The sequence below is a fragment of the Nesoenas mayeri genome (assembly GCF_963082525.1).
Source record: "Nesoenas mayeri genome assembly, chromosome: 1".
Lineage (NCBI taxonomy): Eukaryota > Metazoa > Chordata > Aves > Columbiformes > Columbidae > Nesoenas > Nesoenas mayeri.
In genome coordinates this window covers 156424449-156445693 of record NC_137541.1, presented here as the reverse complement: position 1 = coordinate 156445693, position 21245 = coordinate 156424449, and the positions used below count along the sequence as shown (strand labels likewise).

General features: G+C 41.7%; 1 protein-coding gene across 1 annotated transcript; it reads right to left on the bottom strand.

Annotated features, from left to right (window-relative positions):
* On the bottom strand, positions 1-18181 carry METTL21C (methyltransferase 21C, AARS1 lysine; the record flags this gene model as incomplete). Its single annotated transcript, XM_080363739.1, has 5 exons — positions 1-413; positions 685-802; positions 2290-2432; positions 3830-3993; positions 17886-18181. 5 exons carry the CDS (start codon positions 18179-18181, stop codon positions 19-21), a joined length of 1116 nt encoding a protein of 371 aa, XP_080219865.1. The 3' UTR covers positions 1-18.
* Between the last annotated feature and the right edge of the window lie 3064 nt (positions 18182-21245).

Below are 21245 nucleotides of genomic sequence, written 5' to 3'. Positions count from 1 at the left end.
TTAGTAACAATTTCCTCTTTAATTCTCTCTTACTGTGGCTTTAAGCAGCTTGACATTTGATTCTGGAAATTCTGCTAAAATGGTTGTGTTAAATATATTGCAAAGTTTTTCCAAAAATTCATAGTCTGTACTGAATCTGAATTTATTTGCCCATAGTAATACTGTTCCTGGCTTACAAAAATACACCATAGTTGCTAGCAGGGAGTCCAGAGCTGTATGGTGGTACACAACATCACTTGCCAGGATGAAATCATAATGGTGAGTTGATACAGGAAAGTCTTCGTTGAGGCCTTCTCCCCATACCAGTTTTCTCACTTCAGGTTTGTGCATATTCATGTTTTGTGTATTTCTTGAAATATTATATGAGAGATTTTCAAGAACTTCAGGCAAATCAGTAGCTGTGACATAAGCTCCTAAAGAAAACATGAATTTGTGTCAATTCATCAGTATGTAGTTGAACATATATATATATGAAACTTTATCTACATAAGTTCCCCAGCTTCCCCCTCACAAATAACTAGGGTAGTTACTTTTATTGACAAAACAGTATTTTACAGTAATTTTCATTTTTAAAAAGGCAGTGACAAAGGTTACTTCAACTGTTCTTTCATTGCCTTAAAGTGATAGTGGCAGATCTAGATCATCTTTCACAAGAAATCCAAAAGGAAATATAAATTTACTAACCTAAGAGACAGGCCACAATGGAAAGCAAGCCTGTTCCAGCACCAATTTCCAAAACTTTTTTGTCTTTGAGGTTGAATTGTTCTTGATTTGTTTCCAGATATTGAGATAAAGCCAGTGCCTAAAACGGTTAACACATACATATAAGGGGGTAACAGGTAAGTTGCACAAAAAGACATTAGATTTTTTTTTTTATACAAGTTTTTTTATATATACAATGAAAAACACTGAAGGCTGTAACATAAAAATGTAACATGGAAGGAATTATGATATGTCCTGGTTTTTATATAAAAAAAAGTTAAGCAGCTTATTTTTAGGTTTATGGCATATGGATTTGCTGCGCACTCTGTACACTGTGAGTCCTCTGACAGCTCAAGGTAGGCAGTGTTTTAATGTGAACCACACAGAACAGCAAACAAGACGTTTAACAATATGGAAAGTGTAATGTTCTGGGTTATTATCATAAATGTTATGGTTTGTTATCACTATCATAAAGTAGATTCAGGCTTCAGCAGAGAGGTTTTTTTAATTTGTTTGTTTTCAAAGGAAATATTAAATTTATTTACTCAACACTTATCTGCTGATAATAGTATAAACTTTAAGAAGAAAACCAACAAACAACCACACTGAATGGAAGTATTGTTTATCAAACTTTTGTAAAGGTCTCATCAATAGAATATAAATTGGCTGTTTGTAAACAACATAAACCGATGCCAAAGAAACTACCTTCCCCCTGTTGTTTCTCTCCTTTAGAGTTGTGTTACTGTTACTGTTTAAACTCTTGTGCTTTTCATAATGCAACACTGGCTACCAGCTCTGGGAAAGCTGACAGCTAATGAATCATCAGTCTAATTTGTGCAACCTCTCAATTTTCTTGGAAAGTTTTACTATCTGCATTCTGACACCTGATTAACGTGAGAACTGATGAACTGACACTTCGAAATAAGATACTGTTTCACCCACCCGTACGCTTTCTTTTCATCTATTGTTTTGAAATTGTCTGCCATTTTCTGTGAGCTTTTTAATAAATGTGGATCTGAAAAATTTTGAAATCTTAGTTTTCATGTCTTTGTCAGTTGACCTTCTTCCCTTAAAGGCAGTTTTCTCAATCCACATAAAATTCATGTTTTAAGAGCAGAAGCAAACAGTTCTTCTTCAGTCTTTGCAAGTACTGTTTTCCATGTTGCAATGAAACTGTTCCAGCTTGTTCTTTAAAAGAAGCAAATTTGTTTTAAGGTTCTTTGTTTAATCTCTCCCAAATTTCTTTTTCAGCCTCCTTTTTGTACCAGTGCTTGTTTTTTTCCCAGCAGTGACTGATGGGAAATATGGAAGAAGCCGAACACTTCTTTCTGAGTTCCCTTTCTTAACTTTTCTTCAACATCTGCCTCTAATTTACAAATACGTAGGTGCCATGGTTCTTTTGTTGTGGACTGTCAAATTGGCATAAGGCAGAGCTTTCTGCTCAAGCACCTCCCAATTTTGTTCTTCATGGAGAAACCTCAGCTACCAGGAGTGTCACCTAAGAAAGCTTCCTCAATATTTGTGTGCCACTGTCATGGTTTACCCTTCTGTCGTGTCAGCTTTCTGGGTGCCGCATTGCGTACTTACCCCTGGCCACACCACGGCTCCAAAGTGTTCTATGGACTCCTGAATGACGATCTGGTGGCCCACGTATGTGTAGTGCTCTTTGTCAAAGTAGTGGGAAACTCTAGGAACCCAGTTCTGTAGTATTTTAAGGGTTACTGGTAAATCTGTGGGAGAAAAGAGACACAATTTGTACTTTTCTATGCAGGTGTTTGTATGCAGCTTGTTAAAGAATAAGAAGTATTTTGTGAAGGTAGTATGTAGACTCATGGACTGGGAAAGCTGTCAGGTCCTTGGCCTCAGGACTGGTTGGTGTCCAGAAGCGGATGGTCTGGCTGGCCATAGACTGAAACGATCAGCAGTCATTGCCTGCCACTCCTGAGTGTTTGCATGGGCAATTTCATGATAGAAAGGAGCCTTTTGGGAAGAATCTACTAATTCAAATATATCACTCTGCTAATAGGGCTAGAAAACCTTCAGGACCAAGTTAGCTTGTATTTTGGAGTATGCCATTGTATGGGTGTGTGCTGTAGTTGTCATTTGTGGGGAGTTTATTCAGTGGGAAATCATGGGTTTTCTGTTTGCTGCAAAATACTTATTTGTATTTCAAACCTTGGATCAGATCAGCATTTGCAAATTTTCAGTGTGATATCATAGCTGCTTAAAAATTTTGCAAGGTGACTGCTCTGTTCTGAGTAGAAGTATTGAAGTGTTATGGCAGCTTTTAACCAGAGGTAGTTCTGAATCCTTTAGTCATCACTGTATTCCCTCTCTCACAAAACTTTTGTGATATATTAGTGCGTGTCAAAATACTAAAGACTGAGAAGTTGCCTTCTGCATGTCATGTTTTATTTGAGACTTAAATACCTTTTCCTAACCTGTCTGCTCTAGCGACTTTCAAAATCAGATACAAACACCAAAAGGAGGGTAGTGAGATACTCTTCAAGTGACACATGGTGCTGCTCAGCAAGTGTCCGTACTACAGTTGTGCTAACATGTCTCATCAGAGTAGGTATTTCAGATTTTTCAGGAGAGCTCAGCTTTGCCGCTCTGTCTGATCTCACTGGAAACAAGGACACTCTTGTTTTCGATGGCTGTGCTGTTGGTGGAAGTCTGTCACAACATGTGTAGATGGTGCAAAATTAACTGTAAGGAAAAGTTTTGCTCTGGCTTCAATGGATTTTAATTGATGTCTGCCTGGCGTCCTTGGTAGGTGTTTGAGCGTTTTAGCCTGTTGAAATTTGTAATCACAAAGCTTCAACAGTGCCAACCCACTTAATGCGTTTTATAATCAATCTCTGATTGTAATTGAGAATAATCCTCAGATGTCTAAATAAAACCCAGAGTTTGGTTTTTTTTTTTTTTTAAACATAAGTCTTAATTAGAGAGTTCTTTTTGGAGATGTGGTCTGATAATAAATATAAATATAGAGAAAAATTGTGGGAAAAAATAGAGATCAAAAGGAAGAGTGACACAGTGACATTTACTATTTGAAGACTGAGAAAAGTGAAAACATGAGATGTTAGCATGCCACAGAAATTGCAATATTTAAATTGGATTAAACCTGAGTTGGGTTCTGCTGTTGAGGATGCACACGTGGAGCTGCAGGTGCAGTTTTCAGAATCAAACTGCTCTTCACAGGTTTCTTCTTCCTCAGTTGCGCAGTCCATGACTCTCTGAATATTGTTGGGGAACGGTGGCTGCTGTGCAGAGATCATGGCAAAAGAGCTGAAATGGAAAGGGAAGAATAATGTTATAAAAGCTTGTGGGCACTTTCCTTGTGTGAGAGATGACTGGAAGAAGGCAGCACGTAGTTTGGGTGGGCTCTGGTTTGGGGATTTTTTTTTTAGCGACAGGTTGGAGGGACAGGAAGCTATGATGAGAGGTGACATAATGCAGTAATACTATCAGACTTTTCATTTTATCACGTTTATCACTTATTATTTTGCAATGTTTATATTATCATTTATGCAAAGTCTTAGCATTCTGTAACTCAATGGATGCTACTAATTAGTCTGAAAAGTGAGCTGCTTGTGTGATCCTCCTGCCAGTTGAAGCAACAGCTGACAAAGATGAACAACCTTTTAACATCTGTTACTTTTAACTGTGTAATTTACTGTTTCCCAAAGAACTCTGGACGGTGATGTTCCTGCCATAAAATTGTTTAATTTGCTGTTGTCAGTGCTCTTGATTTTTGTCTCCTTGCATGCACTTGCCTCTTCTTCCCTGCCTTTTCTTGCAGAACAGCTAATTGGATTACCCTGAAATGCAGTGAACTGCCGAGTATGCAAATGGTGGTCAGGAAATAATTTCAATGAGAAGTTTGGATGGGTAAGCTTTTTTGGAGAGCTCTGTGTGTGTTATGAATGACTGTGCACCTTCAGCATCCAGGGCAGCACCTGGCATAAGAAGGAACTGCGTGATACCAACCTACAAGCAGTAAAAGCAGGAGTAGGGCTGGATCTGCATTTGCCTGGGGAGAAACATGCCCATGAAACTTTGTGCTCAACTAGAGTATTTTTCAGTGATAGCACCTATGTATATATGCATGTATGTATATATACGCACGTATGTATAAAGAGGAAAAAAAAAAAAACAAAGGCTCATAACTTGCTCTGACCAGAGACTGTACAGGTTCACCCTTCCCATGTAGAATGATGGCTGAAGTGTATTACGTTTTTATCCATCATTGGCTTTATTCTGTTCATTTTTGAGAAGGCATGTTTGTCTGCTCTTTCCAGCCATGTGCACTGCAGACGAAGTGCTATGTAATTTGGGTTCCATCATACCGTAGGAGGCTGTTGGAGATACCCTGGCCAGAAGGGGGAGAGGTTTGGCAGCAACTGGGGGGGGTTCAGCAATGTCTGCAAGTAGATTTATTTATTTTATTTTATTTTTTTTATTTTATTTTATTATTTTATTTTTTAAGGAGCAGAATGACCTCTGACTTGCGTGGGTGGTTTATTTTGCCCACATGGTACTGATACCATTGCAGTTTTACTGATACCTGATACATTCCTTATTGCTCCTCTTTTCATTCATGAGGACAGGATTTGTGTTCTAACTCCGCTAGTGCTGCATTTGTTCAATCGTGGCAGTGGGTTTTGTACTGTTTCAGAAAAGAGAGTGCTTTAAACTGATTTCTGCAGAATTATTTTTTTATATATATACTTTTTTTCTTCTCAGAGGGCCTCCACCTACCTAGTAACAGGTTCTGGTTGTTACATACATTTTGTGTATAATTTGAGATATGACTATGGTAGGTAAGAGGCTGACAGTAATGCTGCATTTACAGCGTTTTCTGGTGTATGAGTTAGTGCATCCATGTTCACATTTCACACATGAAACTGTGCCTCCTTACAGCAGCAATGGTTTCTGTGTAGTCTCACGTAATCAAAAATATACCTCCAGTTTCCCGAAATGCCTCTTTTTAGTATCTTGAGATAAAATAAAATGTCATCATGTTTTAATGTTTTAGAAGGTCTCTGAGAAAGTAAAACTTGTGTAATTGGCAAGGTGTGTAATGAAAAGAGAACAATGTCAGAACCAGTGATGGCTACAGCCAGGAAACACTTGTGTGAGGACCCAGTCTCCTGAACATTTCGTGTTTAAACCTGCAAAGCACTACATTTTCAGGGTTGGTTGGTTGGTTTGCTTGGGGTTGTTTGTTTTTGTGTGTGTGGCTTTTGTTTGCTTTTTATTGTTATCATTATTTTGTAAGGCGCTTGTAGCATGAAATCTGCTATTTAAGTGAAAGGCCAGTTCTGAAATTGCAAAGCAGGGGGAGACTTTGCATTGTCTAGTACCTTCTATGTAAACACTAGAAAGGCTTGTTTAATGAGTAAACTGTTTAACTTGTCAGTTTGGGTAGAAAGTGATCCTTCTGTATTTTTTCTATGCCAAATTTCAGTTGGCTATGCATAGTAGTAAATACCACAAAATAGCTTGGAAACAAGCTTAGTAAGTGTATATTTGTTGATCCATTGTTAAATAGTTGCAGTAAATAAATTGCATCTCTGCTCATGATAGACATACCCTGTTACTACTAAATCAGTACAGACTGAATTCTAAATTAAATTAGACGTTACATTTTCAAAATTAAAATCACTGTCCTTTCTCATGCTTTGTCCTTTGAGCTCCTCTAAAAGAAGAGCCTGCTTAAATATTTATAAAGGTGCTTTGTTTTTTATTAAATCCCTTCATAAAATGATTGGCAGATCTAAAAGACACTCAGTGGTTACACTGATTCTGTGGTGAGACTGATGCAGTCCTTAAATCCATCAGTTGCCTGACTTCTTAGATGGGAAACTGGGGAGATAAAGATAATGCACTTTGCATTTGTATGTCACGTATCACACCAGGCTCTGGTTTATCCTGGGGCTTCTAGATGCTATAATAATATCTTGTCATAGGTGTAGTTTTTGCAAACCAGAAAGGTGGGTTTAATTTTTTTTATATATATAGCCTACTGCCACAACTATTAATGATATATTTCATAAACTGGAGTAAAAAGCAAAGCATTTTTTAGCTGCAAGCTACAGGACAGATTTAGTCTTACAATTTCAAGAATTCTAGTATATTAGGATCTTGGCCTTCATGGTGAACAGCTTTATTTTATTATTTTTAATGACAAACTGTGCCTGAAGACTACAGACGCAAGTAAGAAGTGAGTAAGCTGTTTGCAAATAGGTGGTGTTTGCACTATTACTTGCCCTATGTGTGATATGGTCGAGTCGTTGCTCTGTTACTAGAATTGTAAACGCTGGCGCTTTTTACTATTTTGACATTTTTCTGATCCATAGCTCTCCGAAAATGGTACATCTCTGAAAGCATTTTGATTTAGTATAATATTACTGCAATCAAAATCTGTTCCCTTCGAAACTGTTGGCTCTTTCTGAGTGTTAGCAGCTGATATCTTTTCAAAATGATCTTGAAGGGAAACAATCATCTAAATTCTGTTCTTTCCAAAGTTTTTAAACCCATATTGACTTAACTAATAATCTTAAACTCTTGTGAACAAAACAACTTACAAAATCACATTTGGTTTCTTCAGAACCTAAGGAAGAAACAATAGTTCACAAACTTATATCTATTTGACAGTGCCACATAAAACTAACAAGGTAATTAAACGCTGAAGGGCAAATCATAAGATGATGATAAACAGTAAGGTAACAGTTTATCCCCTATGAGAATAAACTTTCTGCCTCTTTAAACTTCTAAAATCCATTGCTGGGAAAGAGCTTTTCAAGTCTAGTTACATCCCCTCCCTTTACTCCCCCACATCCCCTCCCCCCCAAAAAGTAGGGTAGTGAGCAGCACTGTGTTACTGGGTCTCCAGCTGTAAACACAGCTCTGCTGATACGTGTTTCTCTCACCTCTACACAAAGTTACACAGCAAAGTCCATTTTAGTCTGAACCACTTGGGCAAAAGCCAACTCCATTTGCTCAGATGTTCTTTGCGAGAGAGGGCTTTGCCCTCAACACTCACACCATACACAAATGTCCCTGGTTTAGAACTCATGCAACTTTCTCATGTTCTCATGCACTAATACAAATATACGTATGTTAAAATACTAATATAAATGCTAAGAAATAAAGGAAATGTCAATGTGAGGAACATCACTGTCATAAACATATGAGTCCACAAGGTAAACGTATCCAAATAGTGAAAACCAGCAATGATAGCCACTTCTTGCACAACAGTAGGGGTTAGGTACACTTGGTTTCTTTGGCTGCCCTGAAATACAACAATTGAGACCGAAGTATTTCCTTTGTTAGTGAGCAGAGAACACAAGCACACGTCAGACAGGTTAGCTGTTTGCTGTGTGGTTACCTGCTGTGACGGAGGGCGCTGGAGGTTCCCGCGGGGGGGATGCACGCTCCAGAGGTTTTTATACAGGCACGCACCTGGAAGGAATAACTCTCTGCTCCAACCAGTCGCATTGCAGGCTATTTAGAGTAACATTACCGGGCAGCGCTTTAAGAACTTACTATGTTACACTAAACTCTTCCCTGTTTGCAGTACAAAACAAGAACACTCTTAAGCTTTGAAGTCCCAAGCATTACCAACCTTCAGAAATAAAATCTCAGCTTCCTCCGACCTCTTGCTCCGTTTTTGCAGATTTAGTGTTCCCTGCGCTTGCCTTCCGTTCAGGAGCGCTCACCCAAACAGGCAACTCACCGTGGACAAACTAGCACATAAATAATGTGTGTGGCAACTTGGCAGTAGCCCAAACACAGAGAAAAGTTCATGAAGCTCCTACTGCCAAGAAAAGGTCAAGTCTTCAGTGCCCTGCTGGGCATCTGGCCGGGGAGGTTCTGGGTATCTGCTCCTGCCCTGAGTCACAGAGACTACGGGGAACTGACAGTCCTGAGGAAATAATAGCTTCCCATTAAGTGGGCATCGAAACCACAGGAAATATTGTGTCTGCTGAAGGAGAGAGTGCAAACGGGAAAATCACACTTTCATCAGAAGATCCTGCAGTTGCTTGTTTTAAAACAGGTGGATGTTGTCAATGTTGGAGATCAGCCAAATACGTATTCCTTACACAATTCAAGATTTTGAGAGTTGTATGTGTGTTTACCTCTTCACAACCATCCTATGCTCCCCTCTCCTTCTTGGAAAAGATTCTGTAGAAAGAAATTCAACTGGAGGGTAGAGAAATTTAAAGGGAACTTTGGCAGTGATAAAGTTAGAGAACAACCCCTGGCTAATGAATGAAAAACTTGAGGTTGGCAGTAGAAGTGATGGACATGGGGGAACACAGGTGGGAATGTAGACTTCTAGATTTATAGGCATTTGCCTTTTTGGATGAGCTGCTTTTGAATTCAGGTGACGCTCTCTTGAAGAATGTCAAAGGAAAAAAGCCTTCTGTCACCGTGGCTGTGTATTTCACACGTTGGCTGCTGCGTGTCTTTAGTAGTCACACCTGGTGTAGGAAACACTTGGACGCTCATTCAAGTGCTCACCAGTTTCTTTCTCCTGAAATTTGATAGTTAAGACACCTTATTCTTTTCTTAGTACTTGAGACTTAGTATTAAGATGTTAACTGTATTAATTTGATGACATAAACATTGAGTTTCACAGACATGCCTGACTTTACAAGCAGTGCAAACGAGTGGTCCCGAGCGAGGTCAGTAGCTGTTATTAGAAAGAAAAAAGCAGATATGCTCCTGCTGGGATGGCTGCCAGGCCTTTTTTTAAAGACGTGGTCTTTTTAGCAGGCACGTTCCCACTGTCATATTTATTGTATTTGTCACCGTGGTTGAATGTAGCTCGCACTGGTGCTGCTGTTACAGTTCTGCCCCAAGATTTGGCCCTGGGACTGATGCTGAACATAAATAGTTTATTTTTCAAATGAAATCAGAGGAACTGGCAGTTCTATGTTGTGTATTCCCTCAGTTCAGGGAAGATCCCCTCAGTTCAGGAAAGACATTGAAGTGCTGGAGCGGGTCCAGAGAAGAGCAACAAGACTGGTGAAGGGACTTGAACATAAGACCTATGGGGAGAGGCTGAGGGAGCTGGGGTTGTTTAGTCTGGAGAAGAGGAGGCTCAGAGGTGACCTCATCACACTCTATAACTACCTGAAGGGAAGTTATAGCCAGGTGGGGATTGGTCTCTTCTCCCAGGCAGTCAGCAATAGGACAAGGGGGCATGGGCTTCAACTCTGCCAGGGGAAATTTAGGCTGGATATTAGAAAGAAATTCTTTACAGAGAGAGTGGTCAGGCATTGGAATGGCTGCCCAGGGAGGTGGTGGACTCGCCGTCCCTGGAGGTTTTTAATGTGAGGTTGGACATGGCACTTAGTGCCATGATCTAGTAAACAGACTAGAGTTGGACCAAGGGTTGGACTCGATGATCTCTGAGGTCTTTTCCAACCCAGTCAATTCTGTGTGATTCTGTGTTTCTTGTGTAAGCAACTCAACAGTACAATAGCTATAGGAACAGTGTTACAGCACATTTACAAATTGTGTAGGTATGGCTTAGTATCTTGTTATAAGAAGCAACACTGATACTCTGAAATGTAGCTGTTGTTGACTATATTTACTATATAATTTCTATAAATGCTTTTATCACCAAACATCTTTTGTTTAACATTGAAAGTTAGTGTTGTCTGGAGGTATAGCCCCATGGAATTAAATTTCTCCAGACTTCTGTGAATAGTACTATGTGTAAAAAGGTGATTTTGGTTTGTTTTTGTTTTGTTGTTGTTGTTCTGTCATTAACTTGATGTCCAATTTCACAAAGCTCTCAATTACTCAGTTGCCGTTTTGTAAACACTCATGGGAATTTTACCTTCTAGACCATTCGTAGAAGACAAAACGCAGCAGGCTGCCAAATGCAACAAAGTAAATCTAACTCTTCAAATACTTTTAGAATGTATTTGTTTTTAATGTGAGTTGTGTGGCTGGGGTCTTGGGGATTTTAAGTCTGGTGGTGCGGATCTTTTTTGGTGTTATCAAGCTACCAGGAAAGCTGGGAAGAGTATTCCTCCTAACTCTGCCTGTCACTGAACTCAGCAGTAGCATCCTCTTTTAATATATTGAATCATGCAATCATTTTGGTTGGAAGAGACCCTCAAGATCATTGAGTCCAACTGTTAACTGGCAGAGCAGAATTATATTCATGTTACTGGATTATAGATTAGAATGATTTAAATTTAAAACAAATTTTAAAGTTCCTCTGCTGTTAATAGTAGCAAGTTCAGTGTAACATGATATAAAACTGTTAAAACCTTAATTAAAAAACTGTGATAAGTAAGTATGAAAATGTTACGATCTTCTCTGAACCCATCAGGAGCAAGAAGCCTGCCAGATTTGTTCCAGAAGGAGACAGAGTTAAAGCAGACAAGGTAAAGTAGCATTGGTGTTAGCTGGTAAGTAGCAAGGCATAGTGTGGAAAAAGAAGGAGGTTTTGTGTGTTCTTTGAAAGTGTCATTAAGCATGTAGTTTAGGATCTTCCAGTTAATGCAGCATACATGGATTTTCATAAGCTTATGATAAGGTCAGTCACTAAAGATCGTTACAGAAATCAAGCTTTGCTGGGATGAGAAGGGAGAGTTACCTTTTGTTTTAATTTGCTAGATCAAGGAGGCAATAAATAGTCAGGTTTACAGTGTCCCGTGGGAAGCTGTGCTACTGAGTGTGTCCCTAAAAATCTACTGGAAAACGAGGAAAATAGTTTGGTGACAATAATGTGAAATTATTCAAGACAGTGAAAACAAAAATAAGCTGGGGAATTCCAGAAGGATCTCTGACACGTTACAAGAGGTGATAATGTGATAAATGAAATTCGGTGCTGACAAGTATAACATAATACAGAAGGACAGCCTTTAACTCAGTACCTCCGAGGAAAGAGATCTTAGTGGCACCAGAGACAGCTGTATAAAAATACCTTTACAAAGCATATCAGTAATCAAAAACTTTAAGGGACCCCGTTGCATTTTTATAAGGAAAAGAGAAAACAAGGAATTTAACAAGGAATTTAACAAGGAAAAGTGTAGAGTCCTGCATCTGGGCAGGAACAACCCCAGGTTCCAGTATAGGTTGGGAAATTACATATTAGAGAGCAGTGTAGGGGAAAGGGACCTGGGGGTCCTGGTGGACAACAGGATGACCATGAGCCAGCACTGTGTGCTTGTGGCCAGGAAGGCCAATGGCATCCTGGAGTGTATTAGAAGGGGGGTGGTTAGTATATCAAGAGAGGTCCTCCTTCCCCTCTACTCTGCCCTGGTGAGACCACATCTGGAATATTGTGTCCAGTTCTGGGCCCCTCAGTTCAAGAAGGACAGGGAACTGCTGGAGAGAGTCCAGCGTAGGGCAACAAAGATGATTAAGGGAGTGGAGCATCTCCCTTATGAGGAAAGGCTGAGGGAGCTGGGTCTCTTTAGTTTGGAGAAGAGGAGACTGAGGAGTGACCTTATTAATGTTTATAAATATATAAAGGGTGAGTGCCATGAGGATGGAGCCAGGCTCTTCTCGTTGGCAAACAATGATAGGACAAGGGGCAATGGGATCAAGCTGGAACACAAGAGGTTCCACTTAAATTTGAGAAAAAACTTCTTCTCAGTAAGGGTGCCAGAGCACTGGAACAGGCTGCCCAGGGGGGTTGTGGAGTCTCCTTCTCTGGAGACATTCAAGACCCACCTGGACATGTTCCTGTGCAACCTCACCTAGGCGTTCCTGCTCCAGCAGGGGGATTGGACAGGATGATCTTTTGAGGTCCCTTCCAATCCCAAACATACTGTGATATTGTGATACTGTGAAAACGCAAAACAGAGAAAAAGGAACATTGTTTTTCCACTCTAGGAATTTGGAGTTTGTCTTAACATGTTCAGTGTGTGACTCAAGTCTTTGATTAAAACATTCAGGGTCTCAGAATCTCCTGTGGGATTTGCTGGGGGTCCTGCGTGTCCTGGTGAATGACTGAGGAAGGATGGCAAGTTTCCAGAGCAAATTCACCTCATCCTTTTTTGCTGTAGCATCTGCTGGACTTCTCTGGATGTGGAAAACGTGTTTGCATTCTCCAAATCGCAGGGACTTCTTAACTGGTGTCAGCAGCCAGCGGAATGTCTGCAGGATGGTGTTGACAGGGCCTGTGTGGTTTGCTGAAGTACAAACTACTGCAAGGTGAAATTTGTTCCAGATTAGCACCTTTATCCTTCGAGGATTTTCTTTTCTATTCTTTATGATTCTGGGATGAATCCACGGCTTAAAGTCACTTGCACTCAAAGGTGATACTGGTGGCATTCCTGTTTAGCAACAGCCAAAGGTGTAAAGCAATACAGAATATGATCCTCAAACCAAACCCACTGTTTTCATTAGTTTTAAAATAAGAAATCCTTTCTCCATGGTACTGGCCTTCTTTTGCTCACCTAGCCGAGGTGACTCGGGCACGGTGACTCAACTGCTTCCCTGGGCAGCCTGTTCCAATGCTTGACAAAAGCATTCTTTTCGGGTGTTTTTTTAAATAGATTTAATGTCGCATGTTAAATTAAGCTTGTTTGCACATACAATGAGATGACACGCATCTCAAAGAAGGGAGCAAAGCACATTGTTGCCAGATCAGTAATCATTTTAAATTGTGTTAAGCCATAGGAGATCTTGAAGAGCTCAGAAGAATGAAGAAATGCTCCAAGTTTTCATGCTGAGAAGAGGGGACACCAGGCTGCACCCCCCCTTTCCAGTGGCCCCTGACTGCTATTGGCCATGTGCTGTGTGTTTAATGCTCTGTCCCTCCCTGGCAGGGCCGGCCCCACAGCTGGGTAGCAAAGTTGTTGGGGAGCCCACTGCTGCATCACCTCGGCTCACTGCAAGAACCAAGACAGTGAGGAATGGAACTATAAATCGGGGGCTTATTTCCACCATCTAACCATCCTCTGTCACTTAGGCTGCTCTGGGTCAGGCTAAAAGGCCACGTTCATGTGAGAATAGATGCATTCTGTACTATCTGTCTGTGTGATCTCTTACCTGTGAGGCAAGTGTTCCTTCTGCCTAACAGGCGAAGCAAGGAGACAACTGAGTTAAGGTTTGGCTTTGGGTGGTGTGGGGAGGACCTCCCTTCACTTGTCTGTAAGTGAAGAGCCTTGGAGTGCTATTTAAGCACATGCTCTGTAATACGAGAAGTAACACTTTGTTGTGGCTTGGGTTTTTTGGGTTTTGGGTTTTTTTTTCCTAGTAACTTCCTTGACATTTTGTCCAGCTTCTGGATATGTTTCCTATCACAGTAAAGACCCATTATGTAAACTCATACAGGTCATTTAGCTACTATGCACTTGCATGAGGACTCACAGACTCACAGAATGTGAGGGATTGGAAGGGACCTCAAAAGATCATCTAGTCCAATCCCCCTGCTGGAGCAGGAACACCCAGATGAGGTTACACAGGGAGGCGTCCAGGCAGGTTTTGAATGTCTCCAGAGTAGGAGACTCCACAACTTCCCTGGGCAGCCTGTTCCAGTGCTCTGGCACCCTCACTGAGAAGACGTTTCTTCTCAAATTTAAGTGGAATCTTTTGTGTTCCAGTTTGTACCCATTGCCCCTTGTCCTATCATTGGTTGTCACTGAGAAGAGCCTGGCTCCATCCTCATGACACTCACCCTTTATATATTTATAAACATTAATGAGGTCACCCCTCAATCTCTTCCAAGCTAAAGAGACCCAGCTCCCTCAGCCTTTCCTCATAAGGGAGATGCTCTACTCCCTTAATCATCTTTGTTGCCCTATGCTGGACTCTCTCCAGCAGTTCCCTGTCCTTCTTGAACTGAGGGGCCCAGAACTGGACACAATATTCCAGATGTGGTCTCACCAGGGCAGAGTAGAGGGGAAGGAGAACCTCTCTCAACCTACTAACCCCCCCTCTTCTAATACACCCCAGGATGCCATTGGCCTTCCTGGCCACAAGGGCACAGTGCTGGCTCATGGTCATCCTGCTGTCCACCAGGACCCCCGGGTCCCTTTCCACTACACTGCTCTCTAACAGGTCATTCCCCAACTTATACTGGAACCCGGGGTTGGGTGGAGAGGTAAAGCTGTGGAGGGAACAATAAGGCACAACATCTGGCACTGCTGGGTGTGAGAAGTGCTTTTGACTGGATAAAGTCATGGGTGAACCAGATCCTTTGCCTTTGTGTTCACATACTGACAGCACACCCCTGGATTTTTTTGCAGCATATTTACTCCTCTTTTATTATAAACCCACACGCTTCTGCTACCCTAAGCAATGAGTTTTGTGGTTGTTTTCAAGCCTTCTGTAGTTAATTTGTCAAAGTCTGAAGCTGTTTGCCTTCAAGGGATTGGTTAAGTTTGAATTTTCTCATTAATCTTAGTTCTCTTCTGTATTCGGACAACACTGTTTTCAATAGAGACAGGCTTTTCCCTTGGTGCCAGCCTCTTTCTCATCTGCTTATTCACCCTGCTTGCTTGGAGATCCCTGCTCCCTGGGGAAAACAGTCATTAATGCTGAACTTTCATCTGAACTCTTTCACAGCTTGGGAAGAATTTTACTTCTTCACTGAGGAGCACTCTGCCCTGCCATGGGGTGTTGTCTTACCTCCCCTGGTCCCTCTGCCATTTCTCAGCTGGTTACTCAGAGAAGGACTCAATGCCATCTGCTATTTTTTCCTTATGGCAAGAGATCTTGGACTAATTCCATGGGGCTTTTTATAGAGCAAAGATTTTAATGGTCTTAATTTACCTAATGGGAGGTTTTACAGTAGAGCTGCCTTCACTGGCTCTGTTTGGGGCACACAAATGAGGGACCAACTTAAGCTACCTGTGTTAAGACTGAATGAACTACTCTTACAGAATCATAGAATAGTTTGGGTTGAAAGGGACCTACGAAGGTCGTCTAGTCCAACCCCCTGCAATGAGCAGGGATATCTTCACCTAGATCTATCATCACATCTTTGTAACAGCTGTCTGGACCCATAAAAGGGTTGTAAATTCAGTATTGAGCTACCTGCTGTATTTTGCTGTGCACTTGCTTCCCAGGCAAGCCTGTGCTGGCTGTCTTTTAAGCAGGAATAGGATGCTGACTTTTGCTTTATAAAAGTCTAAAAGGATTACCATCTGGATACTTAACAAACAGAAGCCGTAGTTAAGCCCTTCCTAGTCCACTGAGGAGAGAGCTGCTGGCAATGTACCCCTTATGATTTCTTTAGGACATTAAAAACAGTTGCTGGTTTTGCTCTGCAGAAGTGCAGATTGGGCTTTGCTGCCTTTGGGGATATAAAGCAAAGTTTGGCTGTTTGAAGGGAGAGTTTTGGCTGGGTTTATATATATATATATATATATATATATATGTATATATATTTGTTTTTAATCAGAAGGACACTTGGGTCTTGGCACATTTCCTCATCTTCACCTACCGTATCAATGTGTTTTGTAGAGGCGAGAGGCGAGAAGTCCCAGGAGTTGGGTTCCGGGGAGGTAGTCAGCCTTGGCAAACCTTTTGTTGTCCTGCTGCCCCTGCAGTCATGCAGTGTGTGTGTAATATGTCAGGAATGGCCCAGGGAAAGCAGAATTACGTTATCTGGAAACTACCAGTAATACTTAAAGCTATGAAAGATTTGCCTGGCAGCTTTTGTAACGCTGTTCAGAAAAGATATTTTGGGATGACTGTTTCAGCAAGGTTAGAACTATTCCCTGCCAGCACCACCAAAAAGATGAGGGGTCTCTTAATGCATTTTAAGCCAGTGATGGACCCTGCAATTACTCTGTTGTTCTGTCCACTCCAAGGATGTGGTTCCAGGTGGAGATCTGAGGTCTCAGCTATAAGAGCCTAATTAGGGATGAAAGACAATTATTTTAAAAATGTTTAAGGACCATAATCGCAGAATTTCAGCACAGATGGAGCTCAGAGGAGGGGTGGCTGTGATGCGAAAGAGATTATAATCAAGTGAAATGTATGCCATGGGTAACAGTATCCTGCCACAGCGCACGGGCTAATTCAGCACTGCAGCAGTAGCAAGCTGGGGCAATTACATCTGGTGTTACAAACCTGTTTTTGTGTCCCTTACTCATCTTCTGCTCTGTCCCAGAGCTCTAACCTGCCTGTGTGCAAGCTTGTTGTCGCTGGCAGAGGCGCTGCCTTTCTGCTCCCACGTGCTTGGGAGGCAGAGAGCAATGCTCACACCTGCATGAATGGAGATGACATCCTCTGCTGTCACTGCTCTGAGTGACACATTTACGCGGGGAAAATACTATTCACGTATCTCCACACTATGCTGTTGTGTGGATGCTTTTATGTTGTTTCTCTTTCTGGTCAAATACTGAATTGTATTGGTAAGGGTGCAAGGAGCCCGCTCCAGCTGTTTCATATCAAAACAGTTATTGTGGATGCTATACAGTAAATGCTTTCCTACGCAGTTATCCATGCATGAGTTATGAATCTTAATTAGAAGAATAATAGTCTTATTTTGGTTTTAATTATCCCCTGTTCAGTAATGCAGCTCTTCTAAAGAGTGTGGTTAATGGTAGTGCCATGTAAGCTGAACAGTTTTTCCCAGCAACAGCTCCCAGCTACAAAGACTTTAAAAAAAACAAACAAGAACTGACCTTTAAAATCTTAGACTTGTTTAAAATAACATGTCTTCTTTAGCCCACACCCTTGTCCTAACATTTCAGAGACTCCAGCTAGTCATCTTGGTTTGATCTGCAGCAGCTCAGTGTTCAGCAAAGTTTGTCCTAAACATGATCTAGCTAAAAGGAAAAACGCAGAGGCAGAGACAAGAGGCATTGTATGCTATGAACAAGACTTGTTGTTATTAATATGTCTCAACTTTTTGCTAAACGGGTAATTGCAGATTGCAGAAGTCTGTGTTGTAACACTGCCTTTTAAATACGGTATTTCGGTAACATTAATTATTGTAGGTATATGTTAAGGCAGCTGCACCCTCTTTGACTGCAGTTTCCTATTGTTCCCATGCTGAAGCGAGTGCTGGGGACATTGCTGATTTATCACTTGGATTTGAATGTGGTCAGTGCCGGACCCTGCACATCCCCATAAGTGAAGCTCCTCCACGGCTGTAAGCAGAGGCTTCCTCCTGCATCTGCGGGTGTTTTGGGAGGCGGCAAGCAGCTTGGCATTGCCCTCCCATTGCTGACAGGCATAATTCTCACCCAGCTGCTGCTCCTCCAGCTGTGCACTTGCAGAAGTAGCTATCAAAAAAACACTCGTGACTTCTCTTTTTCTTCAATACTTGCTGACCAGACCCTGCGAGGTCACGCAGGAGCTGGGGAGGACACGAGAGCACAGTGAGGTTCACACCTTGCTGATTCTGTGCCAAATTTGCAGGCTGGTGACCAGAGTGGCTGCTCATGTTCCCCAAGCAGGGCCTTTTTTTAGGCATTTGTTGGTAACTCACAGTGACTGGAGGAACTGGATGCTCTTCAGGAACCATCCCAATTGGCCTCATGGCAATACGTGGTGCTCTAAATCTTAAACCTGTATTTAAGTGCCATCAACAAATAAATTCAGTCTCTTAACACTGAGAGCAGACTCATTTCACTGGAAGTCAGGTATGTGCTGAACACGGATCATTCAGTGTTGGAGAGAAGCCAAGAGCGAGGATGGTCCAGACTCATGCCTGGGGCTCTAGGAGCATCCATAACATTATGCTCCCCATGTATAAACTCTTCTGTCCCCATCCTCTTTCTCCAAACTGAAGGGGAATGGAATCTTTTTCAAGAATTGTTATAGCTATAGAAGTTTCTGAAACACCAAATGAAGGATTTTTATTTCTTTAACCTACTTCTTTCTTTCCCAACTAGTGATAACTTTTAACTGATTCAGCTGAATCAAGTACCTGGGAAACACAATTTGCTATCTTAGAAAAGGTGGTTTTGTGCTTTTAGCCTCCTGGTTTGCATTAAAACTGCTCTTTCCAAAAAAAAAAAAACCAAACCAAAAAATGCTTCTGAATTTTGATGCCAGGGAATCCCTTGGATTATGCATGGTGAATTAAGTTTAAAAACTGGCTAAGGGGGAGCAGAATTTATCCCCTTAAGTTAAATTATTGTTTTTGTGGGAGAGAAGATAAGTTCACATTTATCCACGGATGTTAAAATTCTCTAGATGTTTATTACCTGTCCCTATGCAAACTGTTAATTTAAAGCTTCCATTTTTGAAACAGCTGGGGTGGGCTTCAGGGATCTCAGACAACAAGTTTAACCAAAGCCATCTGAATTCAGGCGTTGTCTTTGCTCTCCTGTACTGCTCATGCGGTTGTGTCCAGAGCTGACACTGGAAACCTTTTATCATCTTGGCACCAAGGTTTCTTTCTATCTGTGCTACTCGTCGCCTGACATGGAATGGCAATGTGGCATTGGGGGTTAATTGGAAGGGAATTTGTCATCCTTACACCTGCTCACTGAGATAAAATAAGAGATCAGAGCTACATGAATTCTGTCTCACAATGGGAAGACGTGCTCACCTACAAGAGTATTTAGGAATACTTGCATACAAAGGCAGTTCTGTGTATTAGCCAAGTGAATCTCTTCGCAAAGTCAGAGAAGACACTGTAAAAAAAATAGGGTGTAAAAAGAAAATAATACTGTAAAAAGTAGGGTGAGACATGCACACTCTCCTCCTTTGCCTGGGGATGATCCTCATTAATTCCTGTAGTTTAGCCCCACTTGTCACAGTTCCAGTGCAGGTCAAGATTTCTCTCCCTGTCTGCTCTCCCTGCCCTTTTACTGTTGTTCACAGAAGCACAGCAGAGTTTGTTCTCACCTGAGAAAGCCGACAGACAAAGCCTGTGTATTCCAATATAAATTTTATCAGAATTATTCAGGCTCCCAAGGCACATGGTACAACTCTGCAAAATCTATGCTGATACTAAAAAAGAATTTCCAACCACTGAGTATTGAAATAAAATTCACAAATCTCTCTTGGAGAGGCTGGGCTGGCAATAAAAACACAGAAGCCTGGAGGTGCAGCTCTAACAGCTAAGAAAGCACAGGGGGGTCAGTGATGGGTGCTGTTAAGCGTCAGAGGGCACAGCTGGTGTCACTTTGCCAGGGTCACCAGGTTAGAGAACTGCTGGGAAAAAATGGAAGTTTCAGCCTTGCCTCCAGTGCGCTTTTTCAAGGCAGAAGGCAGTGCATAGTGCAAAATTGGCACAGCGTGAACTGGTGCTGCCCTGCAAGCCAGTGGTCAGGCCAACACAGCCAGCAGATGTGACTGAAGTCTTGTGGACAGCACCAGTGCAGACTTGGGCTCTTCACCACTCAGGGACACCAGAATGGCCCTGGCCATACTAACAGCGTCCTCCAAACCATCTTCAAGACACTATGGGCAGGATGCAATGGCCTAAATACAGGTGCCCAAAGCCCTGTGAGACACCTTGGCATGTCCTGAAGTAACTGCGTGGGGCTGATGGAGAAGACATGGCACTGTTGGGAGACCCTCACTCTCCTGCAGCGGTGGCTGGAGTCCAGGTGGGTTACCCAAGATTGTAGTAGATACCCATATTTAGGTCTCTTAATCCCACTGGAGAAGGAGATTCAATTCCAGGTGAGAGCACCTAAACATAGGCATCAACATGAGAGTTTAGTTCACTCCTATCCATGGAGATATATTCTGTGTAGCTGATGAATCTAGAAGTAATTAGTCTCTCTAAAACCCAGGATTCAGTTGCCTAAAAGCAGGCCTCTGATGCTATTTTAGGTGTTGTGGAGTATCCTGGTTGGCATCCTGTTGCTACACCAAAAAGAACATGGTCTTCCTCTGTCTTGCGTTGTCTGCCAGCCCTGTGCAGATGTCTCATCTGCCCTGGAGTATCAAATGGCATGAGGAGCCAATGTTAAGGGAACTGAAGACCATCCGTCCTGGTAGGGCATCTGAATCACCCTCCAGGCTCCTTTGACTCAACCAGCTCTCTGATGATTATAATAGGAGCCAAGATACTAAATTTGAAGAGAAGATATAAGCCTAACTCCCCAAAATAAAGCTATCTCATGGAAAAAAAAATCACAAGAGTTGGGACACTGAAAGCCCCCTTTTATATGCGGTTAGATGATTTATGGGTGCAACTGTGTGTACCAACTTTCTCTTGCCTCCCAAAATGGCAGTCCAGCTTACAGGCTCATGGTTATTTTTAATTTGGTTTTCCACAGTCCCTCCTGTTGTAACTGTATCCATGCTATGAAGAGGTTTGAGCATCCCCTGTTACCTAGAGAAGGGTGCCATAGCATGCATTCAGCCAGGCAGTCAGCAGCAAAGTAAGACATGAGGCAAAGACTTAAACTTGGGTCTTCCACTTGCAAGGTTGTCGTGGTTTAACCTGAGCTAGCAATACAACCATGATAGCTACTCACTCACTCCCTACCACCTTCACCCCCGAAATAGGGGGAGAGAATTGAAAGGGAACGGAGAAACTTGGATTGAGATAAACACAGTTTAATAGAATAACAAAGTACTAATATGCTACTAGTAAATATAGATATAAAATAGAAATAGAATATGAAACTAAAAATACT